Source organism: Mobula hypostoma, chromosome 12 (assembly GCF_963921235.1).
Source record: "Mobula hypostoma chromosome 12, sMobHyp1.1, whole genome shotgun sequence".
Classification (NCBI taxonomy): domain Eukaryota; kingdom Metazoa; phylum Chordata; class Chondrichthyes; order Myliobatiformes; family Myliobatidae; genus Mobula; species Mobula hypostoma.
The window spans coordinates 87676028-87691325 of NC_086108.1; the positions used below are offsets into that span (position 1 = coordinate 87676028).

A 15298-nucleotide genomic window follows, 5' to 3' on the forward strand; every position below is an offset into this window, starting at 1 on the left:
AAGCAGGCTAATTGGTAGCAGGTGAGGTATCATGACTGGGTATAAAAGTAGCGTCCATCAAAGGCTCAGTCTTTGCAAGCAAGGATGGGTCGTGGCTCACCCCTTTGTGCCAGAATTCGTGAGAGAATTGTTAGTCAGTTCAGAAGGTACGTTTCTCAATGCAAGATTGCAGAGAATTTAGGTCTTTCAATATCTACAGTACATAATATTGTGAAAAGATTCAGAGAATTCAGAGACATCTCAGTGCGTAAAGGGCAAGGTCGGAAACCACTGTTGAATGCCCGTAATCTTCGAGCCCCCAGGCGGCACTGCCTAAGAAACCGTCATGCTACTGTGACAATTATAGCCACTTAGGTTCGGGAGTACTTCGGAAAACCACTGTCACTCAACACAGTCCGTCGCTGCATCCAGAAATGCAACTTGAAACTGTACTACGCAAGGAGAAAGCCATACATCAACTCTATGCAGAAACGCCGGCGAGTTCTCTGGGCCCGAGCTCATCTCAGATGGACCGAAAGACTGTGGAACCATGTACTGTGGTCAGATGAGTCCATATTTCAACTAGTTTTCAGAAAAAACGGGCGTCGAGTTCTCCGTGCCAAAGATGAAAACGACCATCCAGATTGTTATCAGCAAAAGGTGCAAAAGCCAGCATCTGTGATGGTATGGGGGTGCATCAGTGCCCACGGCATGGGTGAGTTGCATGTATGTGAAGGTACCATTGACTCTGAGGCGTATATTAGGATTTGAGAGAGACATATGTTGCCATCAAGGCAACGTCTCTTCCCGGGACGTCCATGCTTATTTCAGCAGGACAATGCCAGACTACATTCTGCACGGGCTACAACAGCATGGCTTTGTAGACACAAAGTGCGTGTGCTTGACCGGCCTGCTGCCAGTCCAGATCTATCTCCTATTGAAAATGTATGGCGCATCATGAAGAGGAGAATCAGGCAACGGAGACCACGGACTGTTGAGCAGCTGAAGTCTTATATCAAGTAAGAATGGACAAAATTTCCAATTGCAAATCTACTACAATTAGTATCCTCAGTTCCAAAACGATTAAAAAGTGTTATTAAAAGGAAAGGTGATGTAACACAATGGTAAACATGCCTCTGTCCTAACTTTCGTTGAGTGTGTTGCAGCCATCAAATTCTAAATTTGTGTATGTTTACAAAATACAATTAAGTTGGTCAGTAAAACTATTGAAAATCTTTTCTTTCTACTTTCGTCAGTTAAATAAAGGTTCACGTGAATTAACATATCACAGATTTTTGTTTTTATTGCATTTTGGAAAATATCCCAACCTTTCTGGAAATGGGGTTTGTAGATCGGTTGGCTCTTCAGGGAGGCCAGAAGTCTTTGACCAAGTGCTGCAAACTGGTAAGTTCAAAGGCACAATGTGCTGAGGAGCATTAAAGTTGGGTATAGTCACCGTAAAGACCTTCTGGGGAATATTCACTGTTTAGGGCACTCTTGCCATTGCATACTAATTTGTTGAAATCTGTGCTAAAACACCCTGAATATTTGCTCAGGGCTTTTTTTTTTAAATTACTTATCTAGAGATACAGTACAGCAACGGGCCCTTCCAGCCCAATGAGCCTGCACTGCCCAAACACAGTCATGAGACCAAGTCATCTACTGGCCCGCCATGTCTTTGGAACATGGGACAAAAGTGGGGCGCCCGGAGGACTCTTGTGGAGAACATATAAACTCCTGGCAGCAGCTGGAATTGAACCCAGGTTGCTGGTACTGTAAGAGCGTTACACTAACCGCTACCATGCCACCCCACAAACGATAGTTGGTAACATATTAGTGCTAAGTAAACATTTCATGTTAAAGACCCTTCATCAGAGCATTCTCCAACCTGAAATGTCACCTCTGTTTCTTTTGCCACAGATGCAACCTAACCTGCTGAGTATTTGGTTTTCCCACATTTTCTGTTTTTGTTTCTGGCAACTGCATTTTTAAATTTTCATTCAATTGTTCAAGTTTGGCCTCATTCAACCACGCACATATATATTGCTAAACAAGACCAAGGTGCACAACACTTACACACATAACACAAAGTAATATCGCCACAAGTAACATATAATAAGGTGCATATACGATACAAGTTAAAAAGTAAACAGCATAACGCTACTGGTGCTTCAGACATGCTGAGACCTGGGTTCAGACAGGGAGTTCAGTAGTCTTATGGTTGGCGGGGGGGGAGAGAGAGAAGAGCAAAATAGCTGTTTCCCACCTTTACAGTGTTTGTCCTAATGCTACGGTACCTGCCTGATGATAGGGGGCAAAGAGATTGTTGTTTGTTTAGTGATAGCCAAATCCATGGAGATGGAAGATCTCTAGAAACCATTGTTTACAATTACAAACAAACACTTTAATTGGAATATTAAGCAGGTATTACAACTGCCCTCACAAATACTCAGAGAACTCACCAACTCGTTTCACTGTGCACTCTTCAATTAAACGTCGTAAAAATGCTACTTGCCTCTCAACTTACCTGTGGTGGTTCATGTCAACGGGCATAATTTCAATCTCTAAAGGAAGAGTCAAGACAAAAATATCCAGGGTGACGACAAGATCATCTAGATCAATCGATTTGACTGGAAAGTTCTCCAGGCAGCTGATAATTTCACCTAAATGAAGAAAATTAAACAAGTGAAAATATTTCCTGTTCAATGTAAACCAAAAAGGGACTGTGAGGAAATAAAGGAATTGCATGAACTGTTCTTTCAGGTTAAACAGGAGTTGAACATTATCAGCAGAATAAAGCAGCCAATTCCCTCACAGAGAATAGCTTTTTTTAAAAAAAAGATTCATAGGACAATGCAGCACTGATGGATGTTCTTCGGCCCAATGGGTCCATGCCAAACATGGTGCCCATACAGCTAGTCTGAATTTCCTGCACTTGGCCCATAGCTCTGTAAACCTGCCCTCCATGTGCCTCTGAAATTATATTGTTGCATCAGCCTCAACCACTTCCTTTGGTAGCTCGTCCCATTAACTCACCAACTTCTGCATGAAAAAGTTGACCCTTAGGTCCTCTAAATCTTTTCCTTCTCACTGTAAATCTAGTTTTGGACTCTTCTCCCAATCCCCCAACCCCTGCAGAACTGATTTTTACCATCCACTTTATTTACCAAGATAACAGTAATGAGATCCATCTGTCATCAACCAGCTTCCATCAGATCCTTAAGTTGCAAGATGGGGCAAAAGAAGAAACCTTGCGTTAAACCAAATGGATAATAGTTATACCAGCTGTTCATATGACACTGAAGCAATCAATGATGTGAATTGAGGGCCAGTCATCAACCAAGATAGCCTGATTGTACAGCACATGAAGCCACAATTACTATGCCACAGAATCTCGACTTCCAGTCAGAGCTTTGATCATTGGCATCAGGTTATCCTGAAGAAATGCCAGATAGGGAGAAAAGTGGAAGGATGAAATAAAGAGAAAGGCGACTAGAATACTGGTAACATAGAATACCTTGACTGAAGGCTGTCAGGAAATGGAATGCTTGGTGTTCTAAAACTGAAGCACAAATTTAAAAATAAACAAGTCATACAGGGAGGGAGATGATGATATTCTAGAGCATATTATGATTAAAGAGGAGATATTAAATGTCTTAGCCATAAAGATGGATAAGCACAAGAGATTCTGCAGAAGCTGGAAATCAAGAGGAACACACAAAATGCTGGAGGAACTCAGCAGGTCAGGCAGCATTTATGAAGGGGAATAAACAGTCGACATATCAGGGCAAGACCCTGACTGGAAGGGAAGGGAATGAAGCCAGAATATGTAGGAAGGGAGGAGGGGAAGGAGTACAAGTCGGCAGGTGATAGGTGCAGCCTATCACCTGCTGCTTAGATAGGTGAGGCAGAAGGTGGAGTTCCATTGTGCATAAAAATGGATAAATCTCCTTGGTTTGAAGAGATGTATCCCACGCTACTACAGGAGGAGATAGCTGGGACGCTGACAGACTTTTAAATCATCATTGGCACAGGTACCAATGACTGGAGGACAGCAAATATAGTTTCTTTAGTCAAGAAGAACAGCATTGATAAGCCAGGTAGTTACAAGGCAGTGAATCTTACATTACTGGTAAAGAAGCAAGTTCTGAAGGTTTTGAGGGACATGATCAGAGTCACATCATCAGTGTGGCTTTGTTGTGACGTCCTATCTGACTACTCAAAATTTTTCAAAGGTGCTACTATATAGATGAAAGCAATGTGATTGATGGAATTTAGCTTGGTATTTGATGAGGTCCTGCATGCAAGTCTAGAACCACTGAGATCAAAAGCAAATTAGATTCCAAACTGGTTTAGTAGTAGCAGACACAGTGACAGTAGAGGGTTACTTTTGTGATTGGAAACCTGTGATCAATGGCATATCACAGGGATCAGTACTGGTATATTTAAGGTTTGTAGCATACATTAAGAACTTTTCAATTATGAAGAAAGCAGGGCAGTTCCTATACTTTTTTAGGAGTTTGAGGAGATTCACCATGACATCTAAAACTTTGACAAACTTCTATTGATGTGTAGTGGAGAGTATATTGACTGGCTACATCACAGCCTGGTAAGGCAACACCAATGACCCTGAACTGAAAATCCTACTAAATATAGTGCATATGGCCCAGTCTATCACATAGAAACACAGAAACACTACAGCACAATACAGGCCCTCCGGCCCTGCCGGCAGCCCATTCCACGCACTCACCACTCTCGGAGTAAAAAACTTAACCCTGACATCTCCTCTGTACCTACTCCCCAGCACCTTAAACCTGTGTCTTCTTGTGGCAACCATTTCAGCCCTGGGAAAAAGTCTCTGACTATCCACACGATCAATGCCTCTCATCATCTTACACACCTCTATCAAGTCACCTCTCATCCTCCGTCGCTCCAAGGAGAAAAGGCCGAGTTCACTTAACCTGTCTTCATAAGGCATGCTCCCCAATCCTGGCAACATCCTTGTAAATCTCCCCTGCAGCCTTTCAATGGCTTCCACATCCTTCCTGTAGTGGGGTGACCAGAACTGAGCACAGTATTCCCAAGTGTGGTCTGACCAGGGTCCTATATAGCTGCAACATTACCTCTTGGCTCCTAAATTCAATTCCATGATTAATGAAGGCTAATACACTGTATGCCTTCTTAACCACAGAGTCAACCTGTGCAGCTGCTTTGAGCGTCCTGTGGACTCGGACCCCAAGATCCCTCTGATCCTCCACACTGCCAAGAGTCTTACCATTAATACTGCCATCACATCACATCTGCCATCACATTTGACATACTAAAATAAACCACTTCACACTTATCTGGGTTGAACTCCATCTGCCACTTCTCAGCCCAGTTTTGCATCCTATTGATGTCCCACTGCAACCTCTGACAACCCTCCACACTATCCACAACACCTCCAACCTTTGTGTCATCAGCAAACTTACTAACCCATCCCTCCACTTCCTCATCCAGGTCGTTTATAAAAATCATGAAGAGTAAGGATCCCAGAACAGATCCCTGAGGCTCACCACTGGTCACCGACCTCCATGCAGAATATGACCTGTCTACAACCACTCTTTGCCTTCTGTGGGCAAGCCAGTTCTTGATTCACAAAGCAATGTGCCCTTGGATCCCATGCCTCCTTACTTTCTCAATAAGCCTTGCATGGGGTACCTTATCAAATACCTTGCTGAAATCCATATACACTACATCTACTGCTCTTCCTTCATCAATGTGTTTAGTCACATCCTCAAAAAATTCAATCAGGCTTGTAAGGCACAACCTGCCCTTGACAAAGCTATGCTACATGTAAATCACGCGTAAATCCCTCCCCACCATTGAGCACATCTACATGAAACGCTGTTGCAGGAAAGCAGCATTCATCGTCAGGGCGCCCCATCACCCAGGACAAGGTCTCTTCTCACTGTTGTCATCAGGAAGTTTGTACAGGAGCTTCAGAACTCAAACCACCAGGATCAGGAACAGTTATTACCCTCAAATATCAGGGTCTTGAAACAAAGTGGAAAACTTAACTCAACTTCACGCCCCAACATTGAAGTGTTCCTACAACCCATGGGCTCACTTTCAAGGACTCTTCATCTCATGTTCTCAATATTTATTGTTTATTTATTTATTATTTCTTTTTATAGTTGAACAGTTTGTTGTCTTTTGCGCACTGGCCAAACCCCCCAGATGGTGCGGCCTTCCATTGATTCTGTTATCGCTATTGTTCTATAGATATATGGAGTATTTCCGCAACAAAATAAACTGATGGGTTGTATATCGTGATGTATATGTACTTCGATAATAAATTTACTTTGAACTTTGAATGCAGGAGATAAAGAGTCACACAGCACAGAAAAGGCCTTAAAGCACAACTTATCTATGCCAAGTAAGATTCCCATCTAAGCAAGTCCCAACTACCTGCTTTCGGCATATACACCTCAATCTTTTTTATCCATGTACCTGTCCAAGAACCTTCCAAATGTCATTGAATGTACCTGCCTCAAATGCTTCCTCTGGCAGCTCATTCCACTTACTCATCATCCACTGGGTGAAAAGGTTGCTCAAGTTCCTATTAATTCCACCTATCTTACCTTAAATCTATGCCCTGTAGTTCTCTATTTCTGAACTCTGGAAAAATAACTGCATAGGTTGACCCTGTTTATGCCCCCTCATGATTGTATATGTCATTAGTACATTTGCAAAAGATCACAAAATCTTGCAATGTCATTGACAGTGAACAGTTTCAGATATAGATCAGCTGGTAAATTGGCTAGAGCGAAAATGTACGGAATTTACTCTTGATAAGTGTATAGTGATGCACTTCAAGAGGTCAAGTAAGAATAGGATCTACATAATTAAAGATAGGGATACAGTTGTATAAGAAATGAACTGTACAAATCCAAAGATACCTGAAGGTACTAACACTGACAGATGAGATGCTAAAGTCAACATATGGATTGCTGGGCTTCATTAGCTGTGGCATAAAGTATAAGAGCAGATATGCTATGGTATAGCTTATGAAATAACAGGTCAGACCATATTTGGAGATTTATACACTTTTGGTTGCCACAGTTTGGAAAGGGTGTGATTTCTTTAAAGGAGGTTCAGAGAAGTCATAGAAAGATGCAGCATGGAAACAGGCTTCTCAGCCCATCAAATCCATACTGATAATCAAAAACCCATTTACACTAATTCTATACTCCCTACATTCTATCAGTTCATGCCCAATTCTATCATTCACTATTAACTTGCATGGTGGGGGAATCTACAGAGGCCTACTATTTATAAACCTACTGACCTACACATCTTTGGGATGTGGAGGGAAACTGGAACATGCAGAGGAAACCCATGTGGCCATTTAGAGAACACACAAACACCATCCAGACCGTGCCAATGGTTGAACTCAGGTTACTGGCTCCACGAGGCAGTGCCTCCACCAGCTGCACCACTCTAACAGATTCACTGGGATGTTGCCTGGGATGGACTATCTCAGTTAGGAGACTGGTTAAGCTAGCTTTGCTTTCTTTAGAGTAGATATGGTGCAAATTTATAGATGGGGTAGATAGTAGCAAACCTCTCTCCCTAGTAGAGACATCTATAACCAGAATGCATGTTTAAGGAGTTAAAAGTTTAGTAGGGATATAACAAAGGTGGTAATTGGGATTTACAATGCATTGCCTGAGAAATGATGGAAGCACAGACTAACATTTACCTAGAGGAACACTTGACTTACCAGGGCATAGAAAGACCAAGAACTGGTACATAAACTTACTATAGGTATGGGCAGCCTTCTATGCAGTATGACTTCTGACACTATTATATAAACTTTCCTTCCAACCTTCAGTTCTTTACTTACCAAGGCAAGTGGGCAGTGATTCCACTGGTATGGACTCCACTGAAAATGGCCCATGGCATTTTTTTCCCCTGAGGGAACAAGTAAGATGAACAAATAATGGTGGCATCTCCTGATCAGGAAAGTCTTGCTCATTTAAAGAATCGCCCCCAAGAACACTGAATGAATCATCATCCCTATTTACTGTATTGGTATCTGAGAGCGAATCAGCATCCTGTAATTCTCTGTCAGATCTTTCCCTATATTCGACCTCCAAATCTGGATCACTCTCTGTCACTACACAGCATCCTGATGTACTCCCTGCGAAGACATAATATTTAACATTTTAAAGCTAGATAGCAGTTCTTACTTGAAATAAGTATTGGCAATTGCTTGCTTTTAAGTATCAAGTTCAGGAATAGTGTATTAAGATTATATTTTTAGAGAAAGTCTGGCTTAAGGAATTAAAATTTATCACTATCATCTCAAGTTGGATATGAATTATAACTAATTATTTTAATGGATAACATTTTTTGATGATCTTGAAAAACTTTATCTCAATTATGAGTAACTTTCAGCCAGTCCCTCTCACAAAACATCCAAATAAGTCTCACTCTGCCAACCTACAAGGATAGCTGCCACAGAAACACAAAATATCATGGCACAATAGGAAATGTTCACAACTTCAACTGAAGTTAAATTGTAGATATAGTTTGAATCACAGAATTGCAAGACCACAAATTCACTTATCTTCTTGAAAGGACACTCTTTATATATAAACAGCATGCCGTACCCATCTCACAAACAAGGACTGAATTTGCAAATCCATGCAATATGTGTGGTTATCGATTTTGAGAATATGAAAATTTATTGATCAAATATAGACACCAAATTACCAGAGACTCCCAGATCACTTTGCATCCAACCCACACTTTATCCAACCTGGAAATGATAGATACCAACAATGTGTGCAGTATTTGGAATAAACTTAATTCCCAAGTTCAATAATTTACTTAGTGAGAAACAAACAACTAAATTGATGGTTAACAGGCAAGAAATCATAACACATTAAAAAATTCAAAACATCTCACCTTCCTCCCCTGCCATCTCCAGCTCCGAAAGATCATTATCCTCACTCTGTTTTCGTTGTCTTTCATCCTGATAATTCTCTTCCTATAAATTTCAGGATATGGTGTATTTTAGAAAAACTCCTTTACAGGAGTCACAGTTACAGTTCTTGTCAAATCAGTCATAGATATCCACTTCTATACACAGAAGATATATGGCTATTGAATAAAAGCCACTATCCTGACTACCTTGATTTACAACCATAGGATCATTACTTCAACTTGCTCAGTTGGCATTCCAATCCTGAAGACACTTTCACCTTAGAGCCAAGTTCACCAACCCTGCTAAGCCATTGAACTAGGTTCTAAACAGAAATTTCTCCACAGAGACCTATTGCAGAATGTTGAAGATGTCAGAGAATGATATTTTTATAGTATTAACTGCTGCACCACAGTGCTTTTGTTTGGAGCCATCAAAGTTATTCTTCTGAAGGTCCTCTGTTCATAAAGGGTATTTTACTGTGGGTTAAAGCAATTGCAGAGCAGACATCAAAATCTTAGCTTCCTGAAAATGTCATAAATGAGGAAGTATGCAAATAAGTGCTGTTTGTCTTTTTTAAATTCCAAAACAACTTAATATCACAATGTATAAAGTACTTCTGAAAATAAACAACACATATATACAGCTATTTAGATCTCTCAAGAGAATTAATCTAAATGTAAAATATCTCAAGGTTGTTCAGAAACTTTAGAGAAGGTTAATTTCCCTTTCTCCTTTACTATTTAAAATCCTAAGCTCTAAAGAACACAAATGGTTGTTAAAAATGCTGGACTTGTGAGGTAGTGTTGCTTTCCAATGGATGAGTCATAATGTTAATTTATACATAACCATGTGGGATAAGTACAGTATAATTACCATGCCCATGAAACAAACCCCAGGATAAGTTAAAGCAAAACAGTGCAATAGCTTCTATTTTAAGAGGTTAATCCTATCAGTAAGAATAAAATTCTTCCACTGAAGTCTCAGTTAACTTATGATCATGGAGCACAGCCAATGTGAACCTACTTGTTCTCAACAATGCAGCCTTTTTCGAGTCTCATTGTGATGACTGCAGTAGGAACCATACAATATGAGTTACTAACTGCGATGTTAATCTGCTGTTAGTATCATAATATGGAGCTTAGCACGAATTTTTTCAAAATCTCCAAACCAATGCCCTATTATTGTGCATGCTTGAGGTCACCACAGACTTGCCTCTTTCTTCGTTGTGGGAGAACAGTAAAAGAAGTAATAAGGGTTTGAAGGCACTGTCTTGAAATGCTGCCGTCCAATCTCAAGGAATTTGTCCTGTAAAGACAAAAATTTAAAATAAGGTATTGCCACATGCTGGAGATTTAAATGAAAAATATGAATTTATCTTGGCAGTTTTTAGTTTTAAAATCTACATTTTAAAACTAGTTTCACATTGTGAAAAACCATCAAATGAGCCATGTCAGAAATAAATTAAAGTAAAAACTAATAAGTTACATGTTTGTCGTATCACTGTAACTGAACACTGACCATTAGTTACTACAGATTTGCTGAATGAGATCACATGATAAAAGATTGTAGTAATTACCAAAAAAAAAGGGTGTACACATGAGATTTGTGAAAGTTTCAGAACATAATGGAGCACCAGTAAGGAAAGAGAAAGCAGCATAAGTGAGCAGTCTACTAAAAAAAACATTAAAAGAGAATGGTGTGTAAAAGTAAAGATTAACTGAAGTTAGTTTCACAACAAGAGGATTTGAAAGGACAAGCTGCAGAAAAATTAGGAAGGCCAAGTATTCTATAAATGTGGGAGTCGAAGATAGTGTTGTTTAGAAGACCTGCGTAACATTGTACAGGAATCACTGAAAATTAACATGTATGTATAGCAAATATATAGAAAGGCAAATGGTAGATTGGCCTTTAGCACAAAAAGATTTCAGTGACAACGACTTATTGCAACTAGGTATGACCTGCTGTGATCACAAATGAAATACAAATCTAGTCTCCCCAACTAAGAAAGGACACACTTGTGATTGATTCCTAGAAGGATGAGTTTGGTGAATGTGGCAAGATTAACTGTGCTAGGCCTGTATTTATTTAAAAGAGCAAGAGCTGATTTCACTGATATGTGCAGAATACTTCAAAGGTTTGATACAGGGATGACATTTCCTGTTGGTAGGTTATCAAGAGCCAGAATCAGCCTCAAGAATATAGGACAAGAACTGCTTCACAAGCAGGCAATGAACCTTTAAAATTCACTATGTAAGATAACTGTGAAGGCTCAGTCACAGAATAAATTCAATCAAGAGATTGCTATACAGGCTTATCCTAGGTTACAAACACCTAAAGGGTCAACCATATACATTAGTGAATAAATGATAACAAGATATAGGAACAGAATTATGCCATTTGGCCCATTGAATCTACTCTGCCATTTCATCATGGCTATTCCAATTTTCCTCTCAGCCCCAGTCTCCTGCCTTCTCCCCATATCCCTTCATGCCCTGACCATTCAACCTCTGCCTTAAATATACATACAGACTTGGCCTCTGTAGCTGCCCATGGCAATGAATTCCACAGATTCACTACTCTCAGCCTAAAAAAATTCCTCATATCCATTCTAAAAGGACGCCCCTCTATTCTGAGCATGTGTCCTCTGCGCTTAGATTCCCCCACCATAGGAAATATCTTCTCCACATCCACTCTATCAAGGCCTTACACCATTCGATAGGTTTCAATGAGGTCACTCCTTATCCTTCTGAATTCCAGTGAATACAGGCCCAGAGCCATCAAACACTCTTCATATGACAAGCTGTTCAAATCTGGAACCATTTTCATGAACCTCCTTTGAACCCTTTCCTGTTTCAGCACATCCTTTTTAAGGAGCTCAAAACAGCTCACAATACTCTTTGAAGCTCACCAGTGCTTTATTAAGTCTTAACATTATATCTTTGCTTTTATATTATAGTTCTCTTGAAATGAATGCCAACATTGCATTTGCCTTCCTCAACACAGACACAACCTGCAAGTTAACCTTTAGAGAATCCTACACAAGAACTCCCAAGTTCCTTTGCGATTCAGTTTTTTGTATTTTTTCTCCATTTAGAAAATAGTCAACCCTTTCATTTCTTTTCCCAAATCCGTGACCATACACTTCCTGACACTGTATTCCATCTGCCACTTCTTTTCCCATCCTCCTAATCTGTCTAAGTCCTTCTGTAGCCTCTCTAGTTCCTCAAAACTACCTACCCCTCCACTTATCTTCATATCATCTGCAAACTTTGCAACAAAGCCATCAATTCCATCATTCAAATCACTGACGTGTAACATATATAAAAAAAAAATCGGTCCTAACACAGACCTGTGTGGAATACCACTGGTCACCGGCAGCCAACTAGAAAGGCTCCCTTTAATTCCACTTGTTGCCTCCTGCGAGTTAGCCACTCCTTTGCCCGTGCTAGAATCTTCCCTGTAATACCATGGGCTCGTAGCTTGTTAAGCAGCTTCATGGGTAGCACCTTGTCAAAGGCCTTTTGAAAATGCAAGTACACAACATCAACCAATTCTCCTCGTCTATCCTGCTTGTTATTTCTTCAAAGAATTCCAACAGATTTGTCAGGGAAGATTTTCCCTTGAGGAAACCATGCTAACTACAGCCTATATTATCATGTGCCTCCAAGTACCCTAAAACCACATCCTTAACAATCGATTCCAACATCTTTCCAACCACTGAGGTCAGACTAACTGGCCTATAATTTCCTTTTCTCTGCCTCTCTCCCTTCTTGAAGAGTGCAGTGACATTTGCAATTTTCCAATCATCTGGAACCATTTCAGAATCTAGTGATTCTTTAAAGATTACTACTAATGTGTCCACAATCTCGTCAGTCACCTCTTTCAGAACCATGGGGTGTACATCTTCTAGTCTAGGCAGCTTATCTACCTTCATTCAGGCCTTTCAGTTTCCCAAGAACCTTCTCCCTAGTAATGGTAACTTCATGCACTTCATGACCCCTGGCACCTGGAACTTGTACCATAATGCTATTGTCTTTCACAGTGAAGACTGATACAAAATAGCTATTCAGTTCATCTGCCATTTCTTTGTCCCCCATTACTTCCTCACCAGCATCGTTTACCAGCAGTCTGATATTCACTCTCACCTCTCTTTTACACTTTATGTATCTGGAGAAACTTTTGGTATCCTCTTTAATATTATTGGCTAGATTACTTCCGTATTGCATCTTTACCTTCTTAATGACTTTTTAGTTGCCTTCTATTGGTATTTGAAAGCTTCCCAATCCTCGAGCTTCCCACTAATTTTTGCTACATTGGCTTTGGCTTTTACGCTGGCTTTGACTTCTCATAGACAAAGAAACATAGAAAACTGACAGCACAAAGTTGTGCTGAACATGTCCCTATCTTAGAAATTACTAGGGTTGCCCATAGACCTTTATTTTTCTAAGTTCCATGTACCTATCCAAAAGTCTCTTAAAAGACCCTATCGTATCCGCCTCCACCACCGTTGCCGGCAGCCCATTCCACGCACTCACCACTCTCCGAGTAAAAAACATACCCCTGACATCTCCTCTGCACCTACTCCGCAGTACCTTAAACCTGTGTCCTCTTGTGGCAACCATTTCAGCCCTGGAGAAAAGCCTCTGACTATCCACATCATCTTATACACCTCTATCAGGTCACCTCTCATCCTCTGTCACTCCAAGGAGAAAAGGCCGAGTTCACTCAACCTGTTTTCATAAGGCATTTTCTTGTTTTAGTCATGGTTGTGTCATCTTGACTTCAAAATACTTCTTCTTTGGGATCTATACATCCTGTGCCTTCTGAATTGCTTCCTGAAATTCCAGCCATTGCTGCTCTACCGTCATCCCTGTCAGTGTTTTTTTCCCAATCAATTCTGACTAACTTAATATTATTAAGTATTTTACAGTGCAGTGGATTCCAGTTAATTGGGCCATTGGTTAATTGGGACAGTCATCTGGCACATATCTTAAAGAACAAATACTAATTGAGAAGATTGCCAGGATTCCCTTCATTTATTTGCGACACTACGCCACTTAATTGGGACAGGACACTGTTGCTGAACAGTTTCTAACTAGTGACAGTGGTATGCACTTGTGTGTAGCTATTAGACACTACACTGTGCTTAGAGCAAAAAGCTTTTAAATAGCACCAGTCACATGTGTTTGTGTTCCAAAAGCAGTGATTTTTGTCACTGATAGTTGGCAAGAAATAAGCAGCAAGTCAATCCAGAACTGTTTTACTCACTACAGTTTCAAACATTCAGGCCTGGAGATGCCAGAAATGATTGAGAGTGAAAATGAAACAATTTCCCTAACCCAACAAGTTAGGAATGACAAAGAATTTGAAGGTATTTACAATCATCTTGAATGTTGCAATGAAAATGGTTTGGTGGATGCAATCATTAAAAACATTATATAAAGACAGTCCATTATCTGCACTAGGAGTCTGCACTGACTTTGTTCATTTACAGTCAAACAAAACAACACTGCAGGGTACTTTTTGATGAATTCCTTTGTCAATAACTATTATCGACTGTGGAGGCTGTGGTAGAACAAAGGACCCTACAGAAAGTCCTGGCAATTCTGAACAATGTTTCTTACCCTCTGGATGCCACCTTGGCTAAACAGAGGGACACTTTTAGTAATAGACTAAGACAACTGCACTGCTCCAAACAGTGCTGCATGAGGTCATTCTTACCCTCGGCCATTAGGCTCGATAATGAATCAACCTATAGACGGAGAAGTGACGATCCCTTCCTCTTAGATTATTTGAGGCAACTTATTTTTTTGTTCTTTTTTACTTTTCTTGTATTTATATATCTGTACACTTGTAATGCTACTGTGACACTGTAATTTCCTTTGGGATCAATAAAGTGTCTATCTATTAGGAACTAATACACAGTTTTATAATACTGTAATAGTATTGATAGCTTTCTAACTTCTCACAGCCTCAGTGTTCTTTGACCAGTCCAGCTTATTGTCAATTCATATCCCCAGGTATTTGTAATCCTCCACCATGTCTACACTGACCCCCTGGATGGAAGCAGGGGTCACCGGTACCTTAGCTCTCCTCAGGTCTACCACCAGCTCCTTAGTCTTTTTCACATTAAGCTGCAGATAATTCTGCTCACACCATGTGACAAAGTTTCCTACTGTAGCCCTGTACTCAACCTCATCTCCCTTGCTGATGCATCCAACTATGGTAGAGTCATCCAAAAACTTCTGAAGATGACAAGACTCTGTGCAGTAGTTGAAGTCTGAGGTGTAAATGGTGAAGAGAAAGAGAGACAAGACAGTCCCCTGTGGAGCCCCAGTGCTGCTG

At 40.4% G+C, this 15298-nt stretch overlaps 1 protein-coding gene across 3 annotated transcripts in view; it reads right to left on the reverse strand.

Annotated features, from left to right (window-relative positions):
* szt2 (SZT2 subunit of KICSTOR complex) overlaps positions 1 to 15298 on the reverse strand; it is a 266703-nt gene that overhangs the window by 156995 nt on the left and 94410 nt on the right. For all 3 annotated transcript variants that reach the window (XM_063064563.1, XM_063064564.1, XM_063064561.1), the window contains exons 30-33: positions 10166 to 10258; positions 8935 to 9016; positions 7868 to 8164; positions 2507 to 2642 (exon numbers count right to left, since the gene is read on the reverse strand). In XM_063064563.1, the coding sequence (XP_062920633.1) occupies positions 2507 to 2642; positions 7868 to 8164; positions 8935 to 9016; positions 10166 to 10258 (608 nt within the window). The remainder of the gene's footprint in view (positions 1 to 2506; positions 2643 to 7867; positions 8165 to 8934; positions 9017 to 10165; positions 10259 to 15298) is intronic.